This window comes from Agelaius tricolor, unplaced genomic scaffold, assembly GCF_023055355.1.
Source record: "Agelaius tricolor isolate 1412-34295 unplaced genomic scaffold, bAgeTri1.0.p SCAF_1, whole genome shotgun sequence".
Taxonomy (NCBI): Eukaryota; Metazoa; Chordata; class Aves; order Passeriformes; family Icteridae; genus Agelaius; species Agelaius tricolor.
The window spans coordinates 112,738,657-112,763,758 of record NW_027269261.1 but is presented as its reverse complement, the minus strand read 5'-3'; the positions used below and the strand labels follow the sequence as shown (position 1 = coordinate 112,763,758).

Below are 25,102 nucleotides of genomic sequence, written 5' to 3'. Positions count from 1 at the left end.
TAACTGATTCTGTCCCTAACCTGCCCTGCCATGGAGTTTTTTCAGTGCTCACAGCCAAGTAAACCAGCACTTGTGTCTCGTTTCCTTGGCATGAAGTGACAGAGCAGCAAAAAAGAGAGGGAAATAAAGTCTTACCCTCATCCTATGCATTGTCAGCCTCTGTGAAATCCACACTCCAGTGGGATAATTCCTGATGTGCTCCAAGGCAAAGCATTTCAGGTGCTGAATCATCTGGGGGCTCATGAAATGTCTCCCGGTTCCCTTCCCTTCTCCTCCCTCTCCTCCCACTCTGTGCTGTAGTTATTATTTTGGAACAAGCTGGTAAGTCTTTGGGAAAAACTTTTATTATAGATATCCTCAAGTCTGAGCCTGGCTGAGGTTTTTTTTTTTTTTTGAGTCCTGTCCTGATAGAAATGATGTCTTGGTCTAAAAATCAGCATAATGGCTCCATTGGTACTACAACTGGCCCACACCAAAATATTTTGGTACCACAGAATTATTTACTGGCATCCTTGATTTGATTTTGATTTGAGGGTTTTGATGGGGCACTCTGAAAATTGTCCTTTGACAGAGCTGCTTTTTCCTACAAACACAGAATCCCAGGATGGTTTGGGTGGGAAGGGACCTTAAAGATCATCCAGTCCCACCTCCTGCCACGGGCAGGGACACTTTCCACTATCCCAATTTGCTCCAAGCCCTGTCCAACCTGGCCTGGAACATTTCCAGGGATGGAGCAACTCTCCTGTTTAAGTACATTCAAGTCAATACCCCAGGCATGGTCTAACTGAGAAAATTATCAGGAAATGAGAAAATTAAAGTGACGATAGGCTTTGGAGATGAAGCTGAAAGCTGATAGAGCTCCTGAGGTCTTCAAAGACGGTTCAAGATCCAGCAAAGGCTGTAGCACCCAGCTCATGAAATCCTCCATTGCCATACCCTGTGAGGTTAGCCCAGGATACAGACAGGAATTCCACTTTGCCCTGTCCCTGTGAGAGCCAGAGGAAACCACAAACCTTTTGGAAATCCCTGAGCTTGCCCTCAGTGACCCTTTTGCCTTGGGAAGGAGCATCCAAGTGCTGCACCCCCAGGAAGGAGCGGGTGCTGTGATGTCACCTGGGTTGTGTTGACATGGAATGCAGGCCATGTCCTGAGGCATCTGCAGAGGCATCACTGCTCTGAGAGCTCTGGGAGAGTGTTGGACCAGGCTGGATTGAGATGCTGCTCCTCACCCTCTCCTGTTTGGCTTCCCTGACCAGCAGTGTCCAGGCAGGTTTTGTTTCTCAGCATTCTCAGCACAGAAGAGCTGCAGAATATTTAAATGTGGGTAAGTGAAATGGGTCTGGGCTCATTCCTTCTACTGAGGGAATAAACGTGTGGCCTGTGCTGCAGCCTGATGCACCTTCCACCCCCTAAACAAGGATTTTATCCCACCTGCCTATGGGACATGGTCAATGGTCCCTCCCACCCCAAATTCCTGGGCAGTGCTTGGCAGAGTTTAGGTTTGGGGAGGTGACAGGGATGTCTCTTTGGGAGGGATCAAATAACAGATCCAGGGAGGGCATTCTCACCCTTTACTCTGCTGAGACCCCACCTGCAGAGCTGCCCCAGCCCTGGGCTCCAACAGCAGAAGGACGTGGAGCTGCTGGAGAGAGACCAGAGGAACCCACAGAGATGCTCCAAGGGCTGGAGCCCCTCTGCTCTGGAGCCAGGCTGGGAGAGCTGGGGGTGCTCACCTGGAGAAGAGAAGGATCCAGGGAGAGCTCAGAGCCCCTTCCAGAGCCTAAAGGGGCTTCAGGAAAGCTGGAGAGGGACTGGGGACAAGGGATGGACAGACAGGACACAGGGAATGGCTTCCCACTGCCAGAGGGCAGGGACAGATGGGATATTGGGAAGGAATTTTTGGCTGTAAGGGTGGGGAGGACCTGGCTGTGGTTGCCCAGAGAAGCTGTGGCTGCCCCTGGATCCCTGGAATTGTCCAAGGCCAGGTTGGATGAGACTTGGATCAACTTGGTCTGGTGTAAATTAGAGCTGGAATGGAATTGGAAAAATTATTTTTCCAGCCCCAACCTCTCTGTTCCTCTGATTCCATGGATATTTCTATTTCAGTGCTCAGGGATGTCCCTGCCCCTGTCCAGCACAGGCTGTGACACTGCTGAATGTGTCCAAAATGTCCCTTTTTGTACCCAGGCTGTGGCCTCCGACCATCCTATGAGTCCTTCCAGGGCACTGGCAAGAGGATTGGGACAGGGACAGACGTCACCCCCGGGGAATTCCCGTGGCACGTGAGCATCCAGAGCCATGGGAAGCACATCTGTGGAGGCACCATCATCAGTGCCCTGTGGATTTTGACTGCAGCCCACTGCTTTGCAGATGAGCTGTGAGTGCTCCAGGGGTGGGAGGGCAGCCCAGGCATGGGGAGGGGGATGGCATTCCTCCTGGTGGGTGCAGGATGAGCATCTCCTCCTGTGCCACCATTTGTGGGGATGGCATTCCTCCTGGTGGGTGCAGGTTGTGCATCTCCTCCTGTGCCACCATCTGTGGGGATGGCATTCCTCCTGGTGGGTGCAGGATGAGCATCTCCTCCTGTGCCACCATCTGTGGGGATGGCATTCCTCCTGGTGGGTGCAGGTTGTGCATCTCCTCCTGTGCCACCACTTGTGTGACTGAGCCCTGAAAGCAGGGGCTGTCTCCTCTGGGGGAACACAGAAATGTGCAGAAATCTGCATAACCATTTCCAATGCCTTTGGACTTTTTGAGTTTCTTGGGTTAATTAATTTCCTGGTGTCCCCAGAGCTTTGACTTCTGGAGATGCGGTTGGGTTCAAGCAGAAGGGGAATACTTTGAGGGGTGTGGTTGGGTTCATCCCTCAGTACTTTGAGGGATGGCCTGAGCAGCCTTGGATAAATGGCCCTGATGCTATTCTGATAGCACATCTTGTGCACTTGTTGATGCTATTCTGATAGCACATCTTGTGCACTTGTTCCAGCACCTTGTAAAAGGTGGTGTATTCCATTTCTGGCTCATTGTATCCCCCAAATTACCTTTGCTTTCACATACCAAACACCTTTACCTCATGGAGACTTTGAGCTTAAAACACCAAATTCTGGGTAAATCAACTCCATGCAGTGTCCAGGGGCAGAGTCCAGCCCTCTGTGAGTCCCCTCCAAAATGTGGCAGCTGAGACTGCTTGGTGACAAATGACCTGTGGCAGCACAGCCTGGAGCAGCTGGCTGGGGACAGCAGGGTCTGAGCAGCCAGCTCAGGGCACAGAGATCCAAAAGATCCACACCATTCCATCTGTTTGGTACAGGCTGGGTTATTTATAACATTCACTCACATTCTACCTCTGCACCCCTCTGCCCTGGAAACCATCCCTTCCTAGGAGTGAGGGTAAATTCCTTGGATATTTACAGCTGAGCTGCCTAAGCCACCATCGTGCCCTGCTCTGGGGAGGAGCCACCAACCTTCACAACCCAAATCCTTCATGTTCTCCGTGCCCTGTTTTGTTTTTAAGGCCACCAGATCTGACGGTGGCAGTGGGGGGAGTTAACCTCAGCCTCCCTCTGGAAGAGTGCAACCCAGACAGCCTGATCCTGCACGAGGAGTTCAACAGAACCAGCCTGCAAAATGACATTGCCCTGATCCTGCTCAGCAGCCCCATCGAGTTCAGCACGGAGAAGATTCCCGTCTGCCTGCCCTTCGTGTGTGACAGGGACACCTGGCAGCACTGCTGGGCTTCTGGCTGGGAGAGCACAAGTGCAGGTGAGGTGCTGGGGGGACATGCATTTGCTGATGGAAGATGGGGTTTGTGGCTGTCCTCTCCCATGAGGGGTTTCCCAGATCAAAGTTTCACTCCCCACCTTTTTTTATCTTGACTTTTTTTTTTTTTGTCGAATAATTAAACCATATACCCCTACATTGTCCAAATCACTTGTCATCAATACACTTTCAATTAACCTTCCTCTGTATTTCCTAATATCAAAAACAACAATCAACCATTATCATCACTCTACAACCACTCCCAAACAGACATAGAATTAATCCCAGAACTACCCTCCCCAAAAAACCAAACAAAAATACAAACCATGATGATAAATCATCGACCAATCACCCACCAAACTTTACGTTCTTGTAGCTTATAGAAAGCATGACACTGAAGATGCCAAGATGGTTTATGCATCCAAACCCCCCCAGCCTCTGCACATCCACCCTGTTCAGGGCAAGAACCAGACACCAACAGACCCCCAGAGCAAAATCTGGGACCTATTTTGGCACCACATCCAAACTTTGGACCTCATTTTGGCACCACATCCAAACTTTGGACCTCATTTTGGCAGCCAGATGAGGGCAAGCTTCACCCTGGTGGGTAAATTAGCACAGAATCATGGGATTATTATGGCTGGAAGGGACCTTAAAGCTCATCTTAGTCCAACCCCCTGCCAGGGGCAGGGAAACCTTCCACTGTCCCAGGTTACTCAGAGCCCCATCCAGCTGGGTCTTGAACACTTTTCACCTTGTAGGATCCTTGTGAGTAACTTCGGCTTGGGATATTCTATGAATCACCCAGTTAGGCTGGGTCTAAAATGGTCTGGACTAAAGGAAATGAAGGTCTGGGGCTGTCTTGGCTTAATGCCTCTATGAGCTGGATTGACTTATTGGTTCTGGCCACTCCTTCCTTCACTCGTTTAGGACTGCAGATCGCTGCTGCTAATTGATCTCATTTAGGCCCTAATGAAAGCAGTTCCAGCACTGAGTGTGACCCAAAATGTCTGCCCTGAACAAATGTCACTAATTAGCCAATGAGCTGATTCATTACTGGAAGAATTAATCAGGACTGGGAGGGCAGGGGGGTGCCTTGGAGCTCAAGGATGCAGTAAGTGAACATCCCATTGAGTCCTTGCTATTCTGCTCCAATTGCTGGTTTGTTTGTTTGTTTTTTTCCCATGAAACTCTGCATTTGCCTTCTTAAGCTTCATTTTCCTCACTCAACAGTAACACACAACACTCTCATAGTTTTGAAGCTCTCCCACTTCACCAAGGTAACATGTTCCTGTTTTCTGTTGAGTAGTTACATAGCATTGAACTTGATCCATAGGATCATGGAATCATGGAATGGTTTAGAGCTGAAAGGGACCTTTAAATTCATCCAGTGCCACCCACTGCCATGGGCAGGGACACTTCCCACTATCCCAGGTTGCTCCAAGCCTTATCCAGCCTGGCCTTGGACAATTCCAGGGATCCAGGGACAGCCACAGCTTCTCTGGGCACCCTGTGCCAGGGCCTCACCACCCTCACAGCCAAAAATTCCTTCCCAATATCCCATCTATCCCTGCCCTCTGGCAGTGGGAAGCCATTCCCTGTGTCCTGTCCCTCCATCCCATGTCCCAAAACCCTTTCCAGCTCTCCTGGACCTCCTGTAGGCTCTGGAAGAAGCTTTAAAGTCTTCCCAGTGCTTTTTCTTCTCCAGGTGAACACTCCCAGCTTCTCTCCATAACAGGAGAGCTTCACCCTCCTGGAGATTCCTTCACCAAAGCATTTTCATCTTTGGGCACTTCCATCTTAGCTGGAAAAGGGATGTGACAACTTTCCATCTTTTGAGTCTTGTCATTGAGTGTCAGTTTCCTGCAGGTTCTGGGAGGATTTGGCACAGCGAAATATGAAACAAGGAGTGAGTTCCAAACAATCTGAAGGTCTCAGTTTTATCCTTCAGTCTCAGATTCTCTTTGGAGAGAAACGTGGGTGAAATAATTGGGCTTTCCAAGTAGCCCAGCGCATTTTTCAGTCTTTCTGTCACTTGCAGGTGCCAGCTGTGATTTCTGTATTCCCAACCCAAGGGAAGAATAAAGCAGATATTTCCTTTGTGTCACTTTGTGAAGATACAGCTGGGCGAGGTGTGGCCTTGCAGTCCTCCCTGGGGAAAACAATGTTTAGATTGGATATTAGGAAAAAAATTCCTCCCTGGAAGAGTTGTTGGGCATTGGAACAGCTGCCCTGAGCAGTGGTGGAGTCTCCACATCTGGAGGAATTTCAAAGCCATGTGGACGTGGCATTTGGGGACATGGGTCAGAGGTGGCCTTGGCAGTGCTGGGGGAATGGTTGGACTGAATGATTCAAAGGTTGTTTCCAATGTAAATTATTCCATGGTTCTATGATTCTAAGATTAGAATTCTGGGGAAAGCTCAGTGGACTTTGATCTGCAGGGGCTTGCACAAGATGCCATGAAAAGCCCCTCAGACTGAATTCCCAAAAAACCATGAGTGAGGAACCCCAGGTGTGCAGGACAGCTCATCTCAGACGGTCACTGTGACCCCCAGCAGGAAAATCCATCCCTTTGGGGGTTTCCCAGTAGTCTGGCATCTCTGGCAGTGTCCAAGGCCAGGCTGAACAGAGCTTGGAGCACCCTGGGATAGTGGAAGGTGTCCCTGCACGTGGCAGGGGTGGCACTGGATGATCCTTAAGGTCTTTTTCCACCCAAACCATTCTGTGCTTCTGTGAGAAATTCAGGAGCACAATCTCATCATTGCCAACACTTGGGGAACCCCTGTGACCCCAAACCCTACAGTTCTGCCCAGAGACCCCATTGCCCTGAGATGCTTTAGAAATCCAGCTGAGGTTGTTCCCAAGGGAAATCTCCAGCAGCTTTGTTGATCCTTCTCTTTTCATTTGCTGCAGCATCCCCTGTGCTGCAGAAAACAAGGGTGAAGCTGATCAGCAGGGAGAAATGCCTGGAGCACATCCCACACCTCGTGGGGGGCATTATGTGTGCTGAGACAGAGCAAGGAGAAGGAGGAGGAGGAGGAGGAGGAGGTGGAGGAGGAGGAAGAGGCTGCCAGGTAAAGGGACCATCCTGGTCTGCTTCAGGTTACACCATGAAAGGAGGCAGGAATGGTTGTCCAGGAGCTTCAAGGCAAAATAATTGGGAGGGAAGTTTAATCTGAGGGTATTCTTATTTAATTTAAATAAGAAACATTTCTCAGATGAGGTCTTGGCTCTGACCCAAATGTGCTTGGCCGGTCTGTGGGTGCCTGAATGAGTCACATCTTGTGGCAGTGTGCTGGTGGCAGAGAATGAGGGACTTTTCAAACCTAAATTACAGTCTGAGCAGTATTTGATATCAGGGAGCTGACACAAACACCCAAATGAGGCAAAACTCGCTCACAGCTTGTGCCCTCACAGCACATTCCACCCCCAGGATCACTGTCCTGGTGTCAAATGAAGTCTGGAAGCCAAAAATTCACCTTGTCTTTCATGGCACCCAAATTCCAACCCCTCTCCTGTGAGACTGGCAAGGACTGGGCTCTCCTGCAGCCTCTGGTTCCAGACTGAGATTTCCCTCCTCTACTGGGAAATGGTTTTTTTTAGGAATCACAGATGGTTTGGGTTGGACAGAGCTTTAAATCTCACCCAGTTCCACCCCCCTGCCACGGACAGGGACATCTTCCACTATCCCAGGTTGCTCCATGACCCATCCAGGTGTATTTTATACATGTCCACGGGCTTGGAGGGGTCTGGATGGGGAGACACATGGTTGGGCATCTCCATCCTGTAGGAATTACTCATTGGAGGAACTAAACCAGCACCCAGGACAGAGAGAGATCCCCCGACCTTTAGGCACAGGCTGGGGGCACCAGGACCATGGGACTCTGAGGGAAAGTTTCCTTTGCAAAATGATTTTGTGATTAGCCAGAGTGCATCTGCCTCTGAAACCATCCAAGGAGTGACTTTCACCCCCATTAAATTAAATCAAAAAATCTTAGAAAGAAACCTGCCAGAGGATAACATTAACATGATTAAAGGATGCACTGCCCAGCCCAGCCTAGCCTGAAGTTCTGTGGGTGAATGATGCTGGTGAAATAGCAGGAGCGCTTGTTCCCAGAAAAATTAATCTCCTGGACTCAGAAAGCCGATGAAGCAGCTATTTAGATCCACAATCCTGTCAGAGTTTTCTGAGGAATGAAGTAGGAATGTGAGACTTCCATGCAGTGGAAGCACATGTCCTTTGCATGGGTGAAAAAACTCAGAATTCAGCATCTCTCTGATTTTAGTGGGATCTTGACCAGGCAGGAATGCTTTGTAAACTGGAATAAAGGGAACAGGACAAAACCAGAGCTGAGGACAGAAGTTGTACTTTTCAGGGATGAAACAATGACAGGACTTGCCACCAGATTTTGCTGATTTGCTGGAGGGGAAGTGTTTTGCTGCTGGATGGTTTCCTGGATTTCTGAGAAGTCCTGAATAAAGCCATGGGGGACACATTTTGACCTCACCAGTCTGGGTCAGCAACCCTGTGGCTTGTCCCTGTCATGGCCTGGGACAGGACAGGGCTGAACCTGATGCTTCTTCTGCAGCAGGGACCACTGGGCAGAATCCCAGAATTCTTTAGGTTGGAAAAGCCCTCCAGGATCACTGAGTCCATCCTGTGACCAATCCCCACCTTGTCCCCAGCCCAGAGCACTGAGTGCCACATCCAGTCCTTTCTTGGACACCTCCAGGGATGGGGACTCCAAACCTCCCTGGGCAGCCCCACCCTTGCAGGGAAGAAATTTTTTCCAGTATCCAATGTAAACCTCCCCTGGCACAGCTTGAGGCTGGTTTGCCTTGTCTTGTCTTGGAGCAGAGCCCAACCCCCCTGGCTGTCCCCTCCTGTCAGGAGTTGTGCAGAACCACAAGGGCCCCCCTGAGCCTCCTTTTCTGCAGGCTGAGCCCCTTTCCCAGCTCCCTCAGCCCCTCCTGGTGCTCCAGTCCCTTTCCCAGCTCCATTCCCTTCCCTGGACAAGCTCCAGCCCCTCAGTGTCCCTCTTGGAGTGAGGGACAGACCTGGACAATGCATCTGCACTGTGGACAGTGTAAGGATTGCCTCTAAGGGTTGCAGGGTTTGTGTCAGATGAGAGTGAGGCCAGATTTCAAAATGCCCAAATCCTTCACATCCTCATCTCTGTCATGGAGACAGAGCAGCCCTAGGCATGGCATTGGTCTGCTCCATCCAGCTGTCTCCTGAGGGACCTCCAGGCTCAGCCCTTGCATGGATCAGGAGCCACCCACAAGTCCCTGAGGAGAGGCCAGGAAGGATTAAAAGCTCTGGCAAGGCAGAGATTCCTGGTCAGGGAACAAACCCTGGAGATGCTGAGTTGGCTCCAGTAGCTGCAGCCCAAGGAAGTCCGGACACAGAGGAGATAAAAGCCTGGTATTAACATTTCCTGGGATTTGCTGAGGATCAGGATCCATGCTTTCATGTCCAGAGCCAGGCTAAGGCAGGGAAGTTGCTGGACTCGAGGTTGTAAGTCCACATGATCCACATCAGGATCCAAATCTGTGAACTGTGATGGAGGGAACAACTTTTCACACAGGGACAGTGACAGGACAAAGGTTTTAAACCAGAAGAAGACATACTTAGATGGGATATTAGGAAGGAATTCTTCCCTGTGAGGGTGGTGAGGCCCTGGCACAGGTGAAGCTGTGGCTGATCCATCCCTGGAATTGTCCAAGGCCAGGCTGGACAGGGCTTGGAGCAACCTGGGATAGTGGAAGAAATTCCTCCTGATGTCCAACCTGAACCTCCCCTGGTGCAGCTTGAGGCCACCCCATGAATAGAAAAGCCAAGAATAAAAAGACTCAGACATTTCACCAGCTGCCCTCATACCAGACCAGCCTAATTTGTGGATAACTGACCATGTTCCTCCAATAACTCAAGGAGATTGAATAGCAGAGCTCCCAAGTATTTGTACCTAAAAATAAGAATCCATTCCCTTAAAAAGAAAAATCTATTCTATCGCAATTCCCTGGCAGTTCTGCAGACAAATATATGGATTGGCTGGGAATTAACACTACCAGGAGCTGTAATTGACTTATAGTTCTATTTAGTCATAAACATTAACATTAATGGATGTTCAGGGGGTACAAGTGCTGAAGAACAGACACTGGAGATGGCCTATGTATTATTTTTCTGTGTGCTACATTTCTTCCGTGACCCCATGAACCACAATTGATGTCTCATTCCTTGCTTTCTTAAGCATCTTTTGTTAGGCTCTGATGCAATGGTAACTTGAACAAAAATTAGAGTATAAGGGGCTCACAAAGCAAATGCCTCCTTCAGTGCCTTCCCTGCCCAGGCAAAATTCAGTAAATGGCCCAATTATAGTTCAGAGGGGCTGTGGGGGGAGCTCTGATGTGGTGATTAGGACAAAGTGTGTTCAGCTGGAGTCACAGGTCACCTACAGTTCAGCAGCACATGAAGGGGGGCCAGGCCCTGCTCTGATTCCAGGGAATTGCAGGAATTGCTCTGTGACCCCCAGGAGCGGTGGGGTGGTTCCAGCTCAGGTGAGTCCTGGGCTGCAGGTATCCACCCCCTCCTACAGCCTGCAGCAGGGGGGATTTTGGCCATAAATCACACAGTGGTTGGGGTTTAAAGGGGCCTTAAAGATCATCTGGTTCCAACCTTCCTCTATCCTAGGTTGCTCCAAGCCCTGTCCAGCCCGACCTTGGACATTTTCAGTGATCCAGGGGCAGCCACAGCTTCTCTGGGCACCCTGTGCCAGAGCCTCACCACCCTCACAGGGAAGAATTCCTTCCCAATATCCCATCTAACCCTGATTTCTTTCAGGTTAAAGCCATTTCCCCTTGTCCCATCTCTGAAAATGCCATTTACAGCCTCTGGGATGCTCAAGGCTCTCACCCCACAGAGCTGGAGCAAAAGCAGCAGTTTTTGTGCAAACCTGGATGGGGTTTTCCAGCCATTTCACAAATGTCTATTTTATAAACATCAGCATCTACAGAACCACCTTTCCATCAAAAGGGAGAAAAAAAAATCCCCTGGTGATGGGAATCACTGAGGTTGATTCAAGCATCTGTGTTAAAATGACATCAAGCCCTTTGTGTGTGTTTATTGCTCCCCATGAACTGAAATCCAGCTGAAGGGGTTTAGCTCAGAGAGGGGCACTTGGCTCCAAGGCAGGACAGTTGTTTACATTTAATTCTCTATTAGACACCCCAGGATATCCCCCAGTATCCCATTGCTCCCACCTCAACCTTTGCTCCAGTGACTGCAATGGGAGCCTGACACTGGCACTGGAAAAGCTCTGGCATCCTTTCACAAGGTCTTGCCTCCTTTTGCTGGTCCGAACATGGCCCCAAAACTGCCAAGAAAGACTTGTGAAATAGAATTTTCTGAAGGAAAGGATCCAGCAAATCTGTGTTTTTATCCAGCAAAATCCAGCAAAAACTGTGTTTTTATAGGCAGTTGTCATGGATTCAAGGAGAAGAGCACAAACCAGGATAGTGTGGTCAGTCCCTGAAGCTGCTCGAAACACCTGAACAGAGGTGGTTAAATTATGGTCTGGCTGCAGTCTGTAGGGATGGGGAGCATCCACAGGAGCTCTGAGGTCCTTCTGCTGTCTCAGTTTGAAAAGACAGGAGTCTGCTAAGGAAGGCAGGAGCCTCCCCTGAAATGGAGAATGTAAACCCTCCCATCCCTCTGAATTGCTATAAATTTTAAAATTAAGGGGCTCCCAGGCAAAAAAAATGGGGGCAGGAAATAACAGTTCTTTAATAGGGAAGAAAATAAAATTATAAAAATAACAATGCAGTAAACTAGAACAACACTGCCAGAGTCAGAACCCAACCTGACACCCTGTTGGTCAGGGTGTTGGTAGCAGTCCCATTGGAAATGTGGCTGCAGCCCTCCTGCAGTGTCAGGTGCGGTTCTGCTGGAGCAGGGATCCTGTAGAACAGGGTGTAGGCTTCCTCTGAAGATCCAGTGGAAGAAAGAGGCAGCTGCTGTTCCTCTGGGGAATCCAGTGAAACATTTGTGTTGGTATTCCAGAACCTCCAGATTATATCCAGGTAGGAATGCTTGGCTCCTCCCTCTGGGCTCACATCTCCCAATGGGATGCTGTAGTTCTTATCAGTCATGCAGTGACATTCAACAGCCTCTTATCAGCAGATGTCTCCCCAGAGGGAGGAGTGATTTTGGAAGAGATAAGGCAAGCTGCCCACTTGACAAAAGACAGCTGCCATACAGATGGTGATAGAATATATCTTGCCTTGCAATCTGGAACATCTGCCTATCAGCCAAATGTTCCCTAGGGCCAGGAGGCAAAACTATCCACATTTCACTCCAAAGTTATTCCAAACTGCATAAAAGTACTTTATTATTGTATCTTACCTTAAAAATAGAATCACAGAATCGCTGAGATTGGAAAATCCCTCTGAGATCATTGAGTCCAACCACTCCCCCAGCACTGCCAAAGCCACCACAAAACCATGTCTCCAGGTGCCACATCCAATTGTTTTCTGAACATTTCCAGGGTTGGTGACTCCACCACTACCCTGGGCAGATGTACCAGGGCTGGACAACCCTTTCACTGAAGGAATATTTCATAATATTAAATGTAAACCTCCTGTAGTGCAATTTGAGGCTGTTTCCTTTTTTTCCTATGGAAGAGAGTAATCCACTCCCCACCCTTGTCATGGATTTCCCATCACTGAACTATTGCTACCACCATGAGGTGTTTCTTTTCCCTAAAGGAACAGATTGCTTTAAGCAGGAAGGTGTCGTGGGAAGCCTCAGAACAAAGCAGTGGAGAGGTGTTTCTGCATTTGCAGTCCCTTCAGTTTTCTTCTGAAGGGTCCTTTGATGTGCAGCTCACAAGAATCAGAACAGTTTTCCATGAGTTTTTAGGGCTTTCATCACTTTATCATTTTATGGTGTGGGCAGACAAGTGAGCACAGGCAGGCTCTGATGGTTTCATTCTTTAATCTGTGAGAAATTAATTCCCAGTGCAAGACCCTGGGATGATGAGGAGGATGATGTTGGGCGTCTCTTGTGCTTTCTTCCTCTGGGTTGTAGATTTTACTCCCTCAGACTGAAGCTGTTTGGGAGTCCAGCTTGGCTTTGTGTGCCTGGTGGGGAGCAGAGCTCCTCTGGATCCAGCTGAACACAAAATCCCAGCTTGCCCTGGGAGTGGGGAATGGCTGTGATGACTCAGAGGAGCCATTTCTCATTCAATGACAGCTCTGAGGGGAAGCTGTGACTCACAGGCACATCTAAATTCTTTAAAGGAGTTGCCAGCCCTGTGGAAGAGGGTGGTTCAACCATCTAACATGTTCTGAGATTCCCAAAACTCTTGCAAGGAGATTCCTCAGCAAGGGTTCATGGAGAAACTGAGCTGTCATGAAGCGGAAGGGATTTGAACAGAGAAAGAACTTACAGGGATAGTTTTGTTGGCATCCATGCAAGGAATTTTGATGTTCCAGGAGGGCAAATGCCAAGATGACCAAGTTGGCCAATGCCACAGCATTTTTCAAAGGGGTCAAAGTGAAAGGTGGCTGTGCAGAGGTGCAGCAGGTCCCATTATTCTGAGTGAGTGGGGGTTAAAACAGCAGCTGCAGCTCATCATTGATAAAGAAAAAGTAATGGATATATGGAGAAGCAATTCCAGCTGTACACTGGCCATAATAGGCTCTAATTTAGCTATTACCATGTCAGAAGAACTATGGCTAGTCCTTCAAAAACATCAGCTTGAGGCTCTGGGGAGGTCAAAAGGGCAATGAGAGCATTAGGAATTGTTAGGATGGGAATAAGTGGCAAAGCAAATGTGTTGTGCCAGGGCACTACTCCCGGGAGCCTCCCTGTGTGTGATTCCTGTCCATTCCATCTGAGAAAGGAGTGGTAATTTCAGAAGAAGAGGGAAGTGGAACAGGAAGAGTGAACAGGGACATGGAAGAGCTCCTGGCAGCACAGGGAATAGCAGAGCAAGACTCTGAGGCTTGCAGGAAAGATGTCTGACGGGGATGTGACACATTTCCAGCCTCATGGGCAGCATGGAGAGGAGTCAAGAGCTGTCCTCGTGTCACTGCTGCTCCAAGCACATGAAGGAGGGGTGTCAGATGGCCTTATCAGGCAGCAGACCTAAAACAGAGAGAAGGAAGTGTTTTTTCTTCCATCCGATAATTAAACTACGGGAGTTGCTGACCAGGATGTTGTGGGTATTTATCCTTAAGGGATAAATGGATTCAAAAAACCAATTAGGCAATTTCCTGGATGAAGATCTCTCTGAGGCCATTAACCACTGGGATGTAAATACAACTCTGTAAATACTGGTCCTGTTCCTCCTCCTCCCCTGAGCACTTGACAGCCAGAGACAGGAGTCTGGGCCACAGGGCTTTGGCCAGAGGCATCTGCTCTGTCTGTGCCACTGCAGTCACTAATGGCCTTGCTGACATCACACTGGGTGAATTTGGGTCATCTTCTCCCATTTTCCAGCCAGGGGATGGAGGGACAGAGGAGCTGAAGGTTCTCAAAGGGTTTGTGTGAGAGGAGTCCAGCTGCCCTGCATTACCTGCTGCCTTTCTGATACCTGCACATTAACGTGGCCACAACCTCCTTCCTCCCACTTTAGAGACAGCTGGGAACATCTGGGCAAATGACATTCTGCCTCCAGCAGCCAGGGCAGCTCTGATGGGCACTGCTGTTATTCCCAGTGTTGTTATTCCCTTGCTGATTATCTCCAATTTGCACAGAGCTCACCAACATGAAAATGAAAGCAGCAATGACTTGTGCATCCAAATTGTGCATCCACCTAATGAGGATCAGATGAGTTGTTCTCCCACCCTCAGAGCTTCTCCCACCTCGGAAGATTTATGTGGCTGAACATGTTTGTTCTGATCAATGGCTGTGCTGCAGACGCAAATACCAATGTAAAAGAGAGATTACACTTTTGATCCAAAGCCCACTAAAGGCAGCAGAAAGGCTCCTGATGCTCACACAAAAAAAAAAAAAAAGGTTTTGGCCGCAGTGAAAAAGATGAAATTTTTGGTCAGCTCAGTGAACAAAGCACCTCGTTAGGCAGTGACAGATTTTATACAACCCACAGCTATTTATCAGTGAATGTATCATTGCTTTCACCTCTCCTAATGGGAGGATTAACATGTTTAAGGCAGAAATTCAGCACCAGATCTGATTTGTTGCATTTGCTTTTCAGTCATCTTCGAGATGACAAGAAACATGAAACAGAAGCAAAGCTGCTATTTTTAGTTTGGTTTTTCCCATCCAGAAACTTGGCACTTAGAGGGAAAGGCAGGAGCAGGTATCTGGTGTGTGCTGCTGACCAGATTGTTTCAGCACCAGGATGCAGGAGCCTGAAAAAGCAGCCTTTAATAATTCTTCGATCCTCAGAGTCATTAACCTGAGCGTTCATTAAATTAGCATTACTGGAAGCATCACAGAGCTGAGATAATTGTCCCAGCACTCAAAAACTCGCTCCTCCCACACCCTCTCCTACACAAGGATGGAAAACCTTGGGCCGGCATTCCTGAAGGCTTAAGGTGGATACAGGGATATTTAGAAGTGCCCGAGGACTGAGTTTATCCTCTCCATCTTTAGTCCTATAAAAACCAGGCTCTTGATTCATCCAGGCTGCTGTAATTATGTGAGGTTATCATACGGAGAGGATGATTTGGCCCATCTTGTGATAAAGTCCTCATGTAAAATAGCTGAAGTTAAGAGAAATGGCATGTGAGAAATAGCACCCAGGAAGCAGAGCAGCGCAGCCCATGTGGAAAGAGATCAGGATTTGGGTGCCAGGGCTCGTGGATTAGGGAAATGGATTTGCAGCTGCTGCCTGGGCTGCTCAGAGCATTCCTGAACTCCTTCCCTGCCCAAGATTTAAATCACCGATCCCCCAAACATCCCCATTTCCCCACCAGCCGGGCAGGGAACCGAACGGACGTGGTTAAAGAGGAAAAGAAGGGAAGAGCAGATCTGGTTTGAGAGGGAAGCAGGGTTTAAATGGGGATCTCTGGCTCTGCCTCCAGTCCGCATCCCTGCCCTGCCGCGATGCGACAATTCCCGCGGGGACAGTCACAGGGCATCAGGAATTCACTGCTGCTCCGGGAAGGAAGATACTTTACGAGTGTGAACAGCCTCCAAACTGGAGCTGAAAGTGATCTGTGCAAGAGCTCGACCGGTACTGAAATACTCCTTTTTTTTTTTTTTTTTTTTTTTTTTGTGCTGCTGGGAAAAACTGGAGCGGAGCATCCCGGGGTCCCGCTCTCCAGACTCCGCTGCTTATCCCGGTGTGGGAGGCTCCCAGCGCCTTCCTCTCGCCTCCAGGATAATGCCTTAGCCCATTCCTGCCCCGAGGGTATCCGCAGTGAAATCCCCGGGAATCGAATCTTGTGTGGATGCTCATTGATCCCAACGGGATGCCACTGCCAAGGAGCGGCTCCAAGGTCACCTCTGTGGTTTTCACGGGAATTCTTGGCTGAAATGGGGTCGGGAAACCTCTTTTAGATGCTGAGTCTGAAGAGGGTCCAGCAGCACTGCTTGAGATACAAGGATGTGGCTATAATAACAACAAACAGTGTTGATTTTATGAGTTTGGACTCAATAATCTGAAAGGTCTTTTCCAGCCTAAATCTCTGGTCTTTGTTAGTCCCTTCCAGCTCAGGATATTCTGTGATTCTACAAACATTTCCTCTGCATTTATCTTAATTTTTAACTCCTGAATGAATACTGAACTGAAAGAAAAAAGGAAAAAAAAAAGAAAATATAAGAATATTAATGACCAGAGCCCTCCAGCTACTGGAGTGGGAATTCAGCCATAAACTTCAGCGAGTGCTGATGAGCTGCACAGGGAACTTCAACCCCTTCCTTGCTTGTTAATTAATGTGTGTTAGCTCAGGGTAGCTGCTGGCAGAAGGGGTTTCATCCATTAATGACAAAGATGTTTCCCAAAGTAGCGTGCAAACAGAGAAGGACAACATTTCCCAGTAAAGTTTGCTGTCTTAGGAAATGGATTTGTATTGAATTTGTTTACCACGAGTGCTGGTCAGAAAAGGTAGAAAAAAAGATTCAAGCCCACTGTGGAAGGAAATTTTTTTATAGCAGGGACTGAACAGCACTAAAGATGTCCTGGAATCCCGGACTGGTTTGGCTTGGAAGGATCTTAAAAATCTCCTAGTACCTTCCACTATCCAAGCTCCAAGCCCTGTCCAGCTTGGACACTTCCAGGGATCCAGGGGCAGCCACAGCTTCTGTGGGCACCCTGTGCCAGGGCCTCACCACCCTCACAGGGAACAATTCCTTCCCAATATCCCACCTAACCCTGCCCTCTGGCAGTGGGAAGCCATTCCCTGTGTCCTGTCCCTCCATCCCTTGTCCCCAGTCCCTCTCCAGCTCTCCTGGAGCCCCTTTAGGCTCTGGAAGGGGCTCTGAGCTTTCCCTGGATCCTTCTCTTCTCCAGGTGAGCACCCCCAGCTCTCACACAGCCTTTCCTCAGAAAAGTGTTGCCACTGCCTTGGGTGGATTTTGTGCTGCTTTCTCTTCTCCCTGGGTTTGTGTCCAGAGATTCCAGAGCTGGATGTGCTCTGGGTGCTCCAGCTACAGCAGCCACCAGGAGAATATTCCTCATTTTGAGGTGGCTGCAACCTGCATTTGAAGCCTTGCCCACGCTGGGTGAGTGGTCCTTGCAGCAGCAGGAAAGTTTTCAGGGAAGTGACTGTGGCTTCAAGAGGGATTTGTCAGGATTATTGTTCATCTGCTGCCCAGTTTCTGGCTGCCAGCCCCCAAAATTCACAGTGGAAGGTACCCAGCACCTCCAGCAGCAGCTTTGCACAGGAGACAAGGACTGAGTGAGCAGTCACAGCAAATGTTCCTTTTCTCTCTGGGATGGTGTCTCTTGCTGACAGGTCTCAGGTGTCCTCCTGGGGCCACAGGAGCATGTGGGAAAGGCTGGGAATGACAGGGACTCAGTGCACTGAGCCAGAGCTTGGGACTGATCTCTTCCTCTTGCCTCCTGTATCTATTTATTCTGCAGGATCTCAGGGCTGAGCTGCCAGATTTTGAATCCAAATTCCCTTTTTCCCCCTCCCCAAATCCTCACAAACCTGGGACAGAGATTGAATTTCCCACTCAGGCTGCTCTGAGGGACCTGAGGTTGGATCCAGCTGTAACATTCCTGCTTCTGCCACAGGTGGACAGCGGGGGACCTCTGGTCTGCAGCTACTGGGACACCATGAAGTGGTTCCAGGTCGGCATCGTCAGTGGAGGAAACCCAAACCACAGGATTTTGACACCTGTTTTCAGCTACCAGGAGTGGATTGAGAAGGAAACAGCCATAAGGGGAAAACCTTTCTTCACTGAGGGTGTGGACAGTGGAACACACGTCAGGGTTGCTCGTTCCAGGGCTGGAACACAGGTGGTGTTTCTGGGGTATTGTCTCCTTTTATTCATCTTTTTAATAGCAATAAAATTACCCTGAGAGGAGGTTTTTGAAAATAAAAGTCAGAACTGCTGCTTCATTCTTTTTTTCTGAGGCCAACCTGCTCTATGTCCCTGACATGGACACAGGGACCAACAGGAGATGTCACGATGAGACAGGGAGGGAGGCAGAGGGTGGAGAAATGGAATGAAATGAAATGAAATGAAATGAAATGAAATGAAATGAAATGAAATGAAATGAAGGAGGCAGGATTTGGGCAAGAAGGGCCATAATTCTCTGGAAAACACAGATATTCCACACTGCTGGGTCACACTGGACTCAGTTGTTTGCTAAGTGGAGATATGGTATCTGAAGGTGCCGATCCCCTTGGAAAGTTGAAACCCAGAGGAAGAGATTCACTCACTCATTATCATTAGCTGCTGTAGGATACCTCTGGGCTTTTGAATCTTACAGATTTAGCTGGACTAATTTATTTTAGTCTGGTTTTAACTAATTTTATTTTTACTAAGAGCACCCACATAGAGCTCAGCCCCTCCTCAGGTGCTGTCAAACTTCTGGGACAGAACCACTGAGGGTGCCAGAGAAGCTGTGGCTGCCCCTGGATCCCTGGAAGTGTCCAAGGCCAGGCTGGATGGGCCTTGGAGGAATCTGGGATAGTGGAAGGTGTCCCTGCCCATGGCAGGGGTTGGGATGGGATTTAAGGTTCATTCCAACCCAAACCATTTTAGGATTTTGTGATGAGAGAAATATTTGGGGACTATCCACAAAATGATGCCAACAAAAACCCTTCAGTCTTACAAATAATCAAATTAATCCCTTGCAAGTCAATGGCAAAGTAAAAGGAAAGAGATTTTTTTGCCCACTCTATTAGAAGTGTTTTTTTTCCTGAATTGCTGAGGGCTTCACATCCCAGCTCCACATCCCAGCCTGAGCTGGTCCCTCACATCCTTCCATCCTTCCTTTATTGATCTCCAGCATTCCAAACATGTTCTGCTCTTCACAAGGAGGTTTCAGCTTTTCTTGGAAGTGATGGGGAAGGAGAGAGGCAGCAAAGTCCCCTTCATGTCCCACCTTTGCATAAAAGCACCTGCAATTTGCAGCAATGATAAAACCCAGTGAATGTGCAATGGGACAGAACCTCACAAATTGGTTTTAATTACCTTGATATTTTCTGGCTAGCTGGCAGAAAAGCCTTGTAAATGAGAATTAATTCATTTACCTTAAGCTAATGCAAACCCATCTTGGCATAAAAGTCAGGCTTTATTTTCTGTGTTATCTGAGCAGAAAATAATGCTTAATTATTATTAGTTCTGAGTAATGCTTATGAAAATTGCTCCACATTAATTTCACATGGCTGACTGGCTAATGGATGCATAAGGGTCTTGTAACCCTTTGCAAAAAGACTAATAAGAGCTAAAAACAAGGGGAATATATTACTTTAACAGCTATTAGTAGCAGACAGTGTCTGCTGGCATTAATACCTATATTTATTTTCCTTTCTATTAATAATATATCAACAGATTCTGGAAGCCATGGACGTCAGGAAATATTTCCTAATGTTGCAATCTCTTCAGCTGCGGAATTGTTTCCCCCAGAGGAAATGAGAGAAGTCCTCCTGCTTAAATTATTTTAATGTAGGGGTTGTATAAAGCACTTTTGTCTCCAGCACATGGCAGGGAAAAAGCCTGGGCTTACAGGGGCCTGCAAAATGACCCAGTAGGTCTTTTCCATCAGAAGCATTTGCAAATTGATCATGGTCTGTGCTAAATGAAGGCAGGGCACTGCTGCTCTGGGCTTTGATTCATCCTGCTCTTTATTTATTCAATGGATTTGGGGATAACTTTGTGCTTGGTGCCTCAATTTCCCTGCTTGTAAATTGAGAGCATGAAAGAGGCTCACTCTCCTATGTGGAGCAACACTTCTGCAAGTTCAGACCAGCAGAGAAATAAACAGGAAAAACCTTTCCCTCCTTATTTAAAACATCATAAAACTCAGTAAAGTGAATTCGTCTCTGTTACTTCTTCCACTGTTCAATAATTAGGGTGAGAAAGGACACGTCTGTTTAACTTTCCAGGCTGCAATTAGGTCTGATGAAAACATCTTGATGCTGTCTTTTTTTCTGAGGGTATTTGGGTTTTCAGGGAGTGTTCTGATTGTGGACTTGACAGGAATATTTTGGAGTCACTCAAAATCAAAATGCAGCTGTTCAATGGGACACATTAACTTTTTTAGTTTTCCAGCATTGGAGTAAAATGTTCATTATGTTATAGTGTTCTGTATTTGTAGAATCCCAAAATGGTTTGGGTTGGAAGGGACCTAAAAGATCATCCCATTCCAACCCCTGCCATGGCCAGGGACACCTTCCACTGTCCCAGTTTGCTCCAAGCCCTTTCCAACCTGGCCTTGGACACTTCCAGGGATCCAGGGGCAGCCATAGCTTCTCTTTTGGGTTTAGAACATCAAAATGCAGCTTTTCCATGCTGAAGAACCTCAACATTTATGCTTCAGTCTGTAGCTGGCAAAGTTCACTTTTTGTCCTAACTTACAGCTCATTTCTTATTGCCCTTCCCGTCTTTCCAGAGACAGATTTTGCTTGCATCACTACACCTTTAGCAGCAAATAAACAGGATATGGAAATGCTTAGAGACCTGGGAAAACATCTGTAAGAGGATTCAGGGGAAAAAAAAATAGGAGGATATGAGTACTCAAGCAGAGAAAAGAGGTGGTCAGGAGCTGCTTGCACGTTTTGCTGAGGAGATAAGAAGAAAAGCCCCCCCGAGCACTGAAGGCAGCAATTTAAAAGCCAATACATCAAAGTAATTTTGGCTTAGTTCTGCAGAGATTAAGGGCTTTGTGTACCCACTTTGTGTTTCCCTGTCTGCCCAATCCCAGCTGGAGCAGGGAGCTGGGAGAGTTGAAGATGATGATGTTTGTGCAATTTTGGCAGCAAGAGCTGGTGGAGGTGAAGGACGGGGAGGGCTCCAAGCACATTTGTGTGGCTCCACCCCAGAGAAGGAAGGTGGGAAAAGCAACAATCCCCTGGTCACAGGTAAGTGCTGCCGGAGAAGTCCAACCTTTACTCATCCTCCTGGTGGAATTGATGCACCCATCCCATCCTGCCCATGGGATGAGCCTTAGGGTCCCTTCCAACCCCAAATATTCCATGAATCTGTGATTCAATCCCTGGTCACAGGTAAGTGCTCCTGGAGAAATCCAACCTTTACTCATCCTCCTGATGGAAGGTGCCCCTGCCCATGGGATGAGCCTTTGGATGACCCCAAATATTCCATGAATCTGTGATTCAAGGGGATGATCCCACACCTGTCACCCAGCTCCTTCTCAGTACATGTCACCTGGGGGATCTGAAGACAAAGCAGCTGTCCTTGGAGGGGACTGAGATTTCCCATTTTCTCCTTTCCCAGCCTGGATTTCTTCACAGGGGTAAAAAACACAATGAAAAGCCCAGGTTTGTCTTCTCCTGCTCCCCTCAGCATCCCTGTGGTGTTTTCTGGGGTCTCCTGTGGCAGGAAGGAATGAATCTGACTCCATGTTCTTGGAAGGATATTATATTATATTATATTATATTATATTATATTATATTATATTATATTATATTATATTATATTATATTATATTATATTATATTATATTATATTATATATAAAAGTAATAATATATATGTGTATATATATAATATATATAATATATATTATATATTATATAATATATAATATCATTAAAATATAATATAATATAATATAATATAATATAATATAATATAATATAATATAATATAATATAATATATATAATATTGATTTGATTTGATATCATATGATATGATATTATGCTATACTAAAGATTAGAGAAAGGATACTCACAGAATGCTAAAAGATAATAATTAAAAACTTGTGACTCTCTCCTCAGAGTCCATCACAGCCTGACCATGATTGGTCATTAAGTCAAAACAATTCACATGAAACCAATCAAACAATGACCAGTTGGCAAACAATGTCCAAATCACATCCCAAAGCAGCAAAACACAGGAGAAGCAAATCAGATAATTATTGTTTTCATTTTTCTCTGAGGCTTCTCAGCTTCCCAGGAGAAGAAATCCTGGTGAAGGGATTTTTCAGAAAATATGTCGGTGACACACCCTGAACACCTCTTTGTCCCTCTGAGGAGGAGGCAGAGGGCACACATGGCTCTGACTGTGACCACTGCCATCCATTTTTCACTCCTCATGCACTACATGGAGTGAAATGTGATTTTTATTGATATTAATCTAGGATTTGAGGTGGAGACTGGAGGCTGCACAGGATCAGAACCTATTCCCACAATTCCCAGCGCTTTCCCTTATGGCTTTCATGGCATTTTTCAGAGTGAGGGACTCTGTTTATCCTTCTGTAAGCATGGGAATAATTAAAGAGCAGGGATGTCCCTTGGGATGCGCCAGTGGTGAGAGTGATTAATCACTGATGTTAATTGAAGGTGGCTCTGGGACAGAAAACACCACTGACAATAAGAAGACAGAAAACACCACTGACTCCTTGATTTGTTGAAAAAAACCCTGGTGAACATTTCTTGTGTCAGGCTGAAGACACTCAGGTGTTGCAGTGTTGTTGTGAGGGTCCCCAGGATGAGGTGAGAGATGAGAATTGACTCCAAGTTCTCAGAAGGCTGATTTATTGTGTTATTATATATATTATATTAAAAGAAAATGATATGCTAAAACTATACTAAAGAAAGAGAAAGGAGACATCAGAAGGCTAGGAAAGAAATGATAATAAAAACTTGTGACTGACCAGAGTCCCGACACAGCTGGATTGGGATTGGTCATTAAGTTAAAACAGTTCACATGCTGGGTAAACAATTCTCCAAATCACATTCCAGAGGGGCAAAACATGGAGAAGCTGAGGGTTCTCATCTTGCCAGAAGAAGATATCCTGTTGAAGGGATTTTTCGTAAAATATCACAGTGACACTCAGGGACACTTTCCACCATCCCAGGTGGCTCCAAGTCTTGTCCAAACTGGCCTGGAACACTTCCAGGGATCCAGGGGCAGCCACAGCTTCTCTGGGCAACAAGAGGAGCAACTTGGCCACTTCTGGGCTGACCCCTCTTCCTTCACTGTTCTGTTACTGGTCACTGCTCCTGGTGGGTAATAGAATTTGTAAAATGGCAGCAGCTGAGCTTACAACACCCTGCAGCACCAGGAAACCTCCTCTTTTTGGGTATTTCCAACTATCTGCCTCCCATGTCCTTTTCGGGGGGGAGTCCTGTGCTCTCTAACAATTCTTGTACTCACAACTGTCCCATGGTGACTCATTGCTCCGAGGGCTTTTCAATATGGAATTCCCTTTGTTCCCACAGACCAAACCACCAAAATGATTTGCCAAAGTGCGTTTGGCTCCTCTGCTGCAAAGTCTGGGCTTCAACACAATGCTGGAATGTAAAATTTCCTCTTCCTTAAGGCTTTTGAACTTATGTGTTTTCATACCACTTCTGCAGGCATTGACAGCAATGTGAACAATTCCAGAGCTGCCTGTGTGCCTTGGAAAATAAAGTAGGGCAAAGGATGATTTAGGCACTCAGTGCAGACAAAAGTGTGCAGCTCTGCAGCTACACTTTGAGAGCCTAGAAAAAATCTGGGATCTGCCTTGGTCTGAGCAGAATCATGGGAAAGGCCAAGGGAAAAATAGGAAGTGATCTGTTAACTCTGAGCACGAGATTACAAACAACCCCATAAACCCAGAATTGCGGGGCCAATGCTCCATGTACTCCTCCATTCCAAGCTACACTAATATTTTGTCCTGTTGTGCAACTTTTGGCCAAAGACTTGAGGCAAAAATGATGCTCTACAGAGCAGAGGGCTTTGTTAGGATGGGAGGGGACCCAAAAATGGGAACAGCTCCCCTGGGAATGGTGACATTCCCAAGGCTGCCAGAGCTCCAGGAGGGTTTGGACAATGCTCTCAGGGATGCACAGGGTGGGATTCTGGGGATTGTCTTTTGCAGGGTCAGGATTTGGACTTGATGGTCTTTGTGGGTCCCTTCCAATTTAGGATATTCTGGTTCTAGGAGTGGTGCAGGAGCTTAAGGGACATTTTGGGAAACTCCAGTTGTCTGAGTGCCACTGTCCATGCTCAGCTCTGCTCCCAGAGGAGGAGCAGGAGTGGGAAGCTGGAGCTGGATGTGTAGGGGAGCCTGAAGATTCCCAAAATGCTTATTCAGGGTGGGTCCAGTTGATGGTGCCTGGTGACAAGGGAGTTGTTTTGTGGATGGCTGAGCTGCTGTGGCTGCGTTTGCACGGCTGGAATCTCGGGATGAAGACTCTGGTGCAGAAGGACCTCCCAGCACATCCTGGTTATCACATCCAAGGGGCCAGGGCTGTGGGCTCAGGGTGTGCTGCCACTTGCAGATCTCTCCAGTGCCTCACATTTGAACCTGTTTCCCAGAGGATCTTGGCACCTCCCATCCCTCAGGGGAATTTAATTCTCTCCAAAATGCTCCATGCTCTGGGAGATCTCTGAGTGTGACCTTGTCCTGTCCTTTTTTGGCTGTTCCTCCTCTGTCGGGAGTCAGATCTTGGTCAGGACCTTCCTGCCCCATGCACTGGCTCTGCTGGGATGGAATTCACATTCTTTATGCCAACACATGTCGTGCTCTGTCTTAGACTTGTCCCCAAACCTGTGTCAGTGATTTTGCTGTTGCTGGGATCACACAGCATCAAAACTTTCCCTGTTTTCCCACCCCACCGCACCAGTGAGGAGGCTGGGAGGGCAAAAGGAACTGGGAGGGGACACAGGTGACCCCAAATGACCACAGGGATATTCCATACCCCATAGTGCCATGCTCAGCAGTAAAATATTGGAGAAGGAAGGAG

General features: G+C 47.6%; 1 protein-coding gene across 1 annotated transcript; it reads left to right on the top strand.

Moving 5' to 3' along the window:
* Positions 1 to 836: 836 nt before the first annotated feature.
* On the top strand, positions 837 to 18,257 carry LOC139587524 (serine protease 55-like). The gene is given in 7 exon segments (XM_071421981.1): positions 837 to 944; positions 1,064 to 1,112; positions 1,115 to 1,324; positions 2,188 to 2,377; positions 3,515 to 3,762; positions 6,673 to 6,833; positions 17,970 to 18,257. Coding segments are annotated over 7 exon segments (1,254 nt in total).
* The last annotated feature ends 6,845 nt before the right edge of the window (positions 18,258 to 25,102 follow it).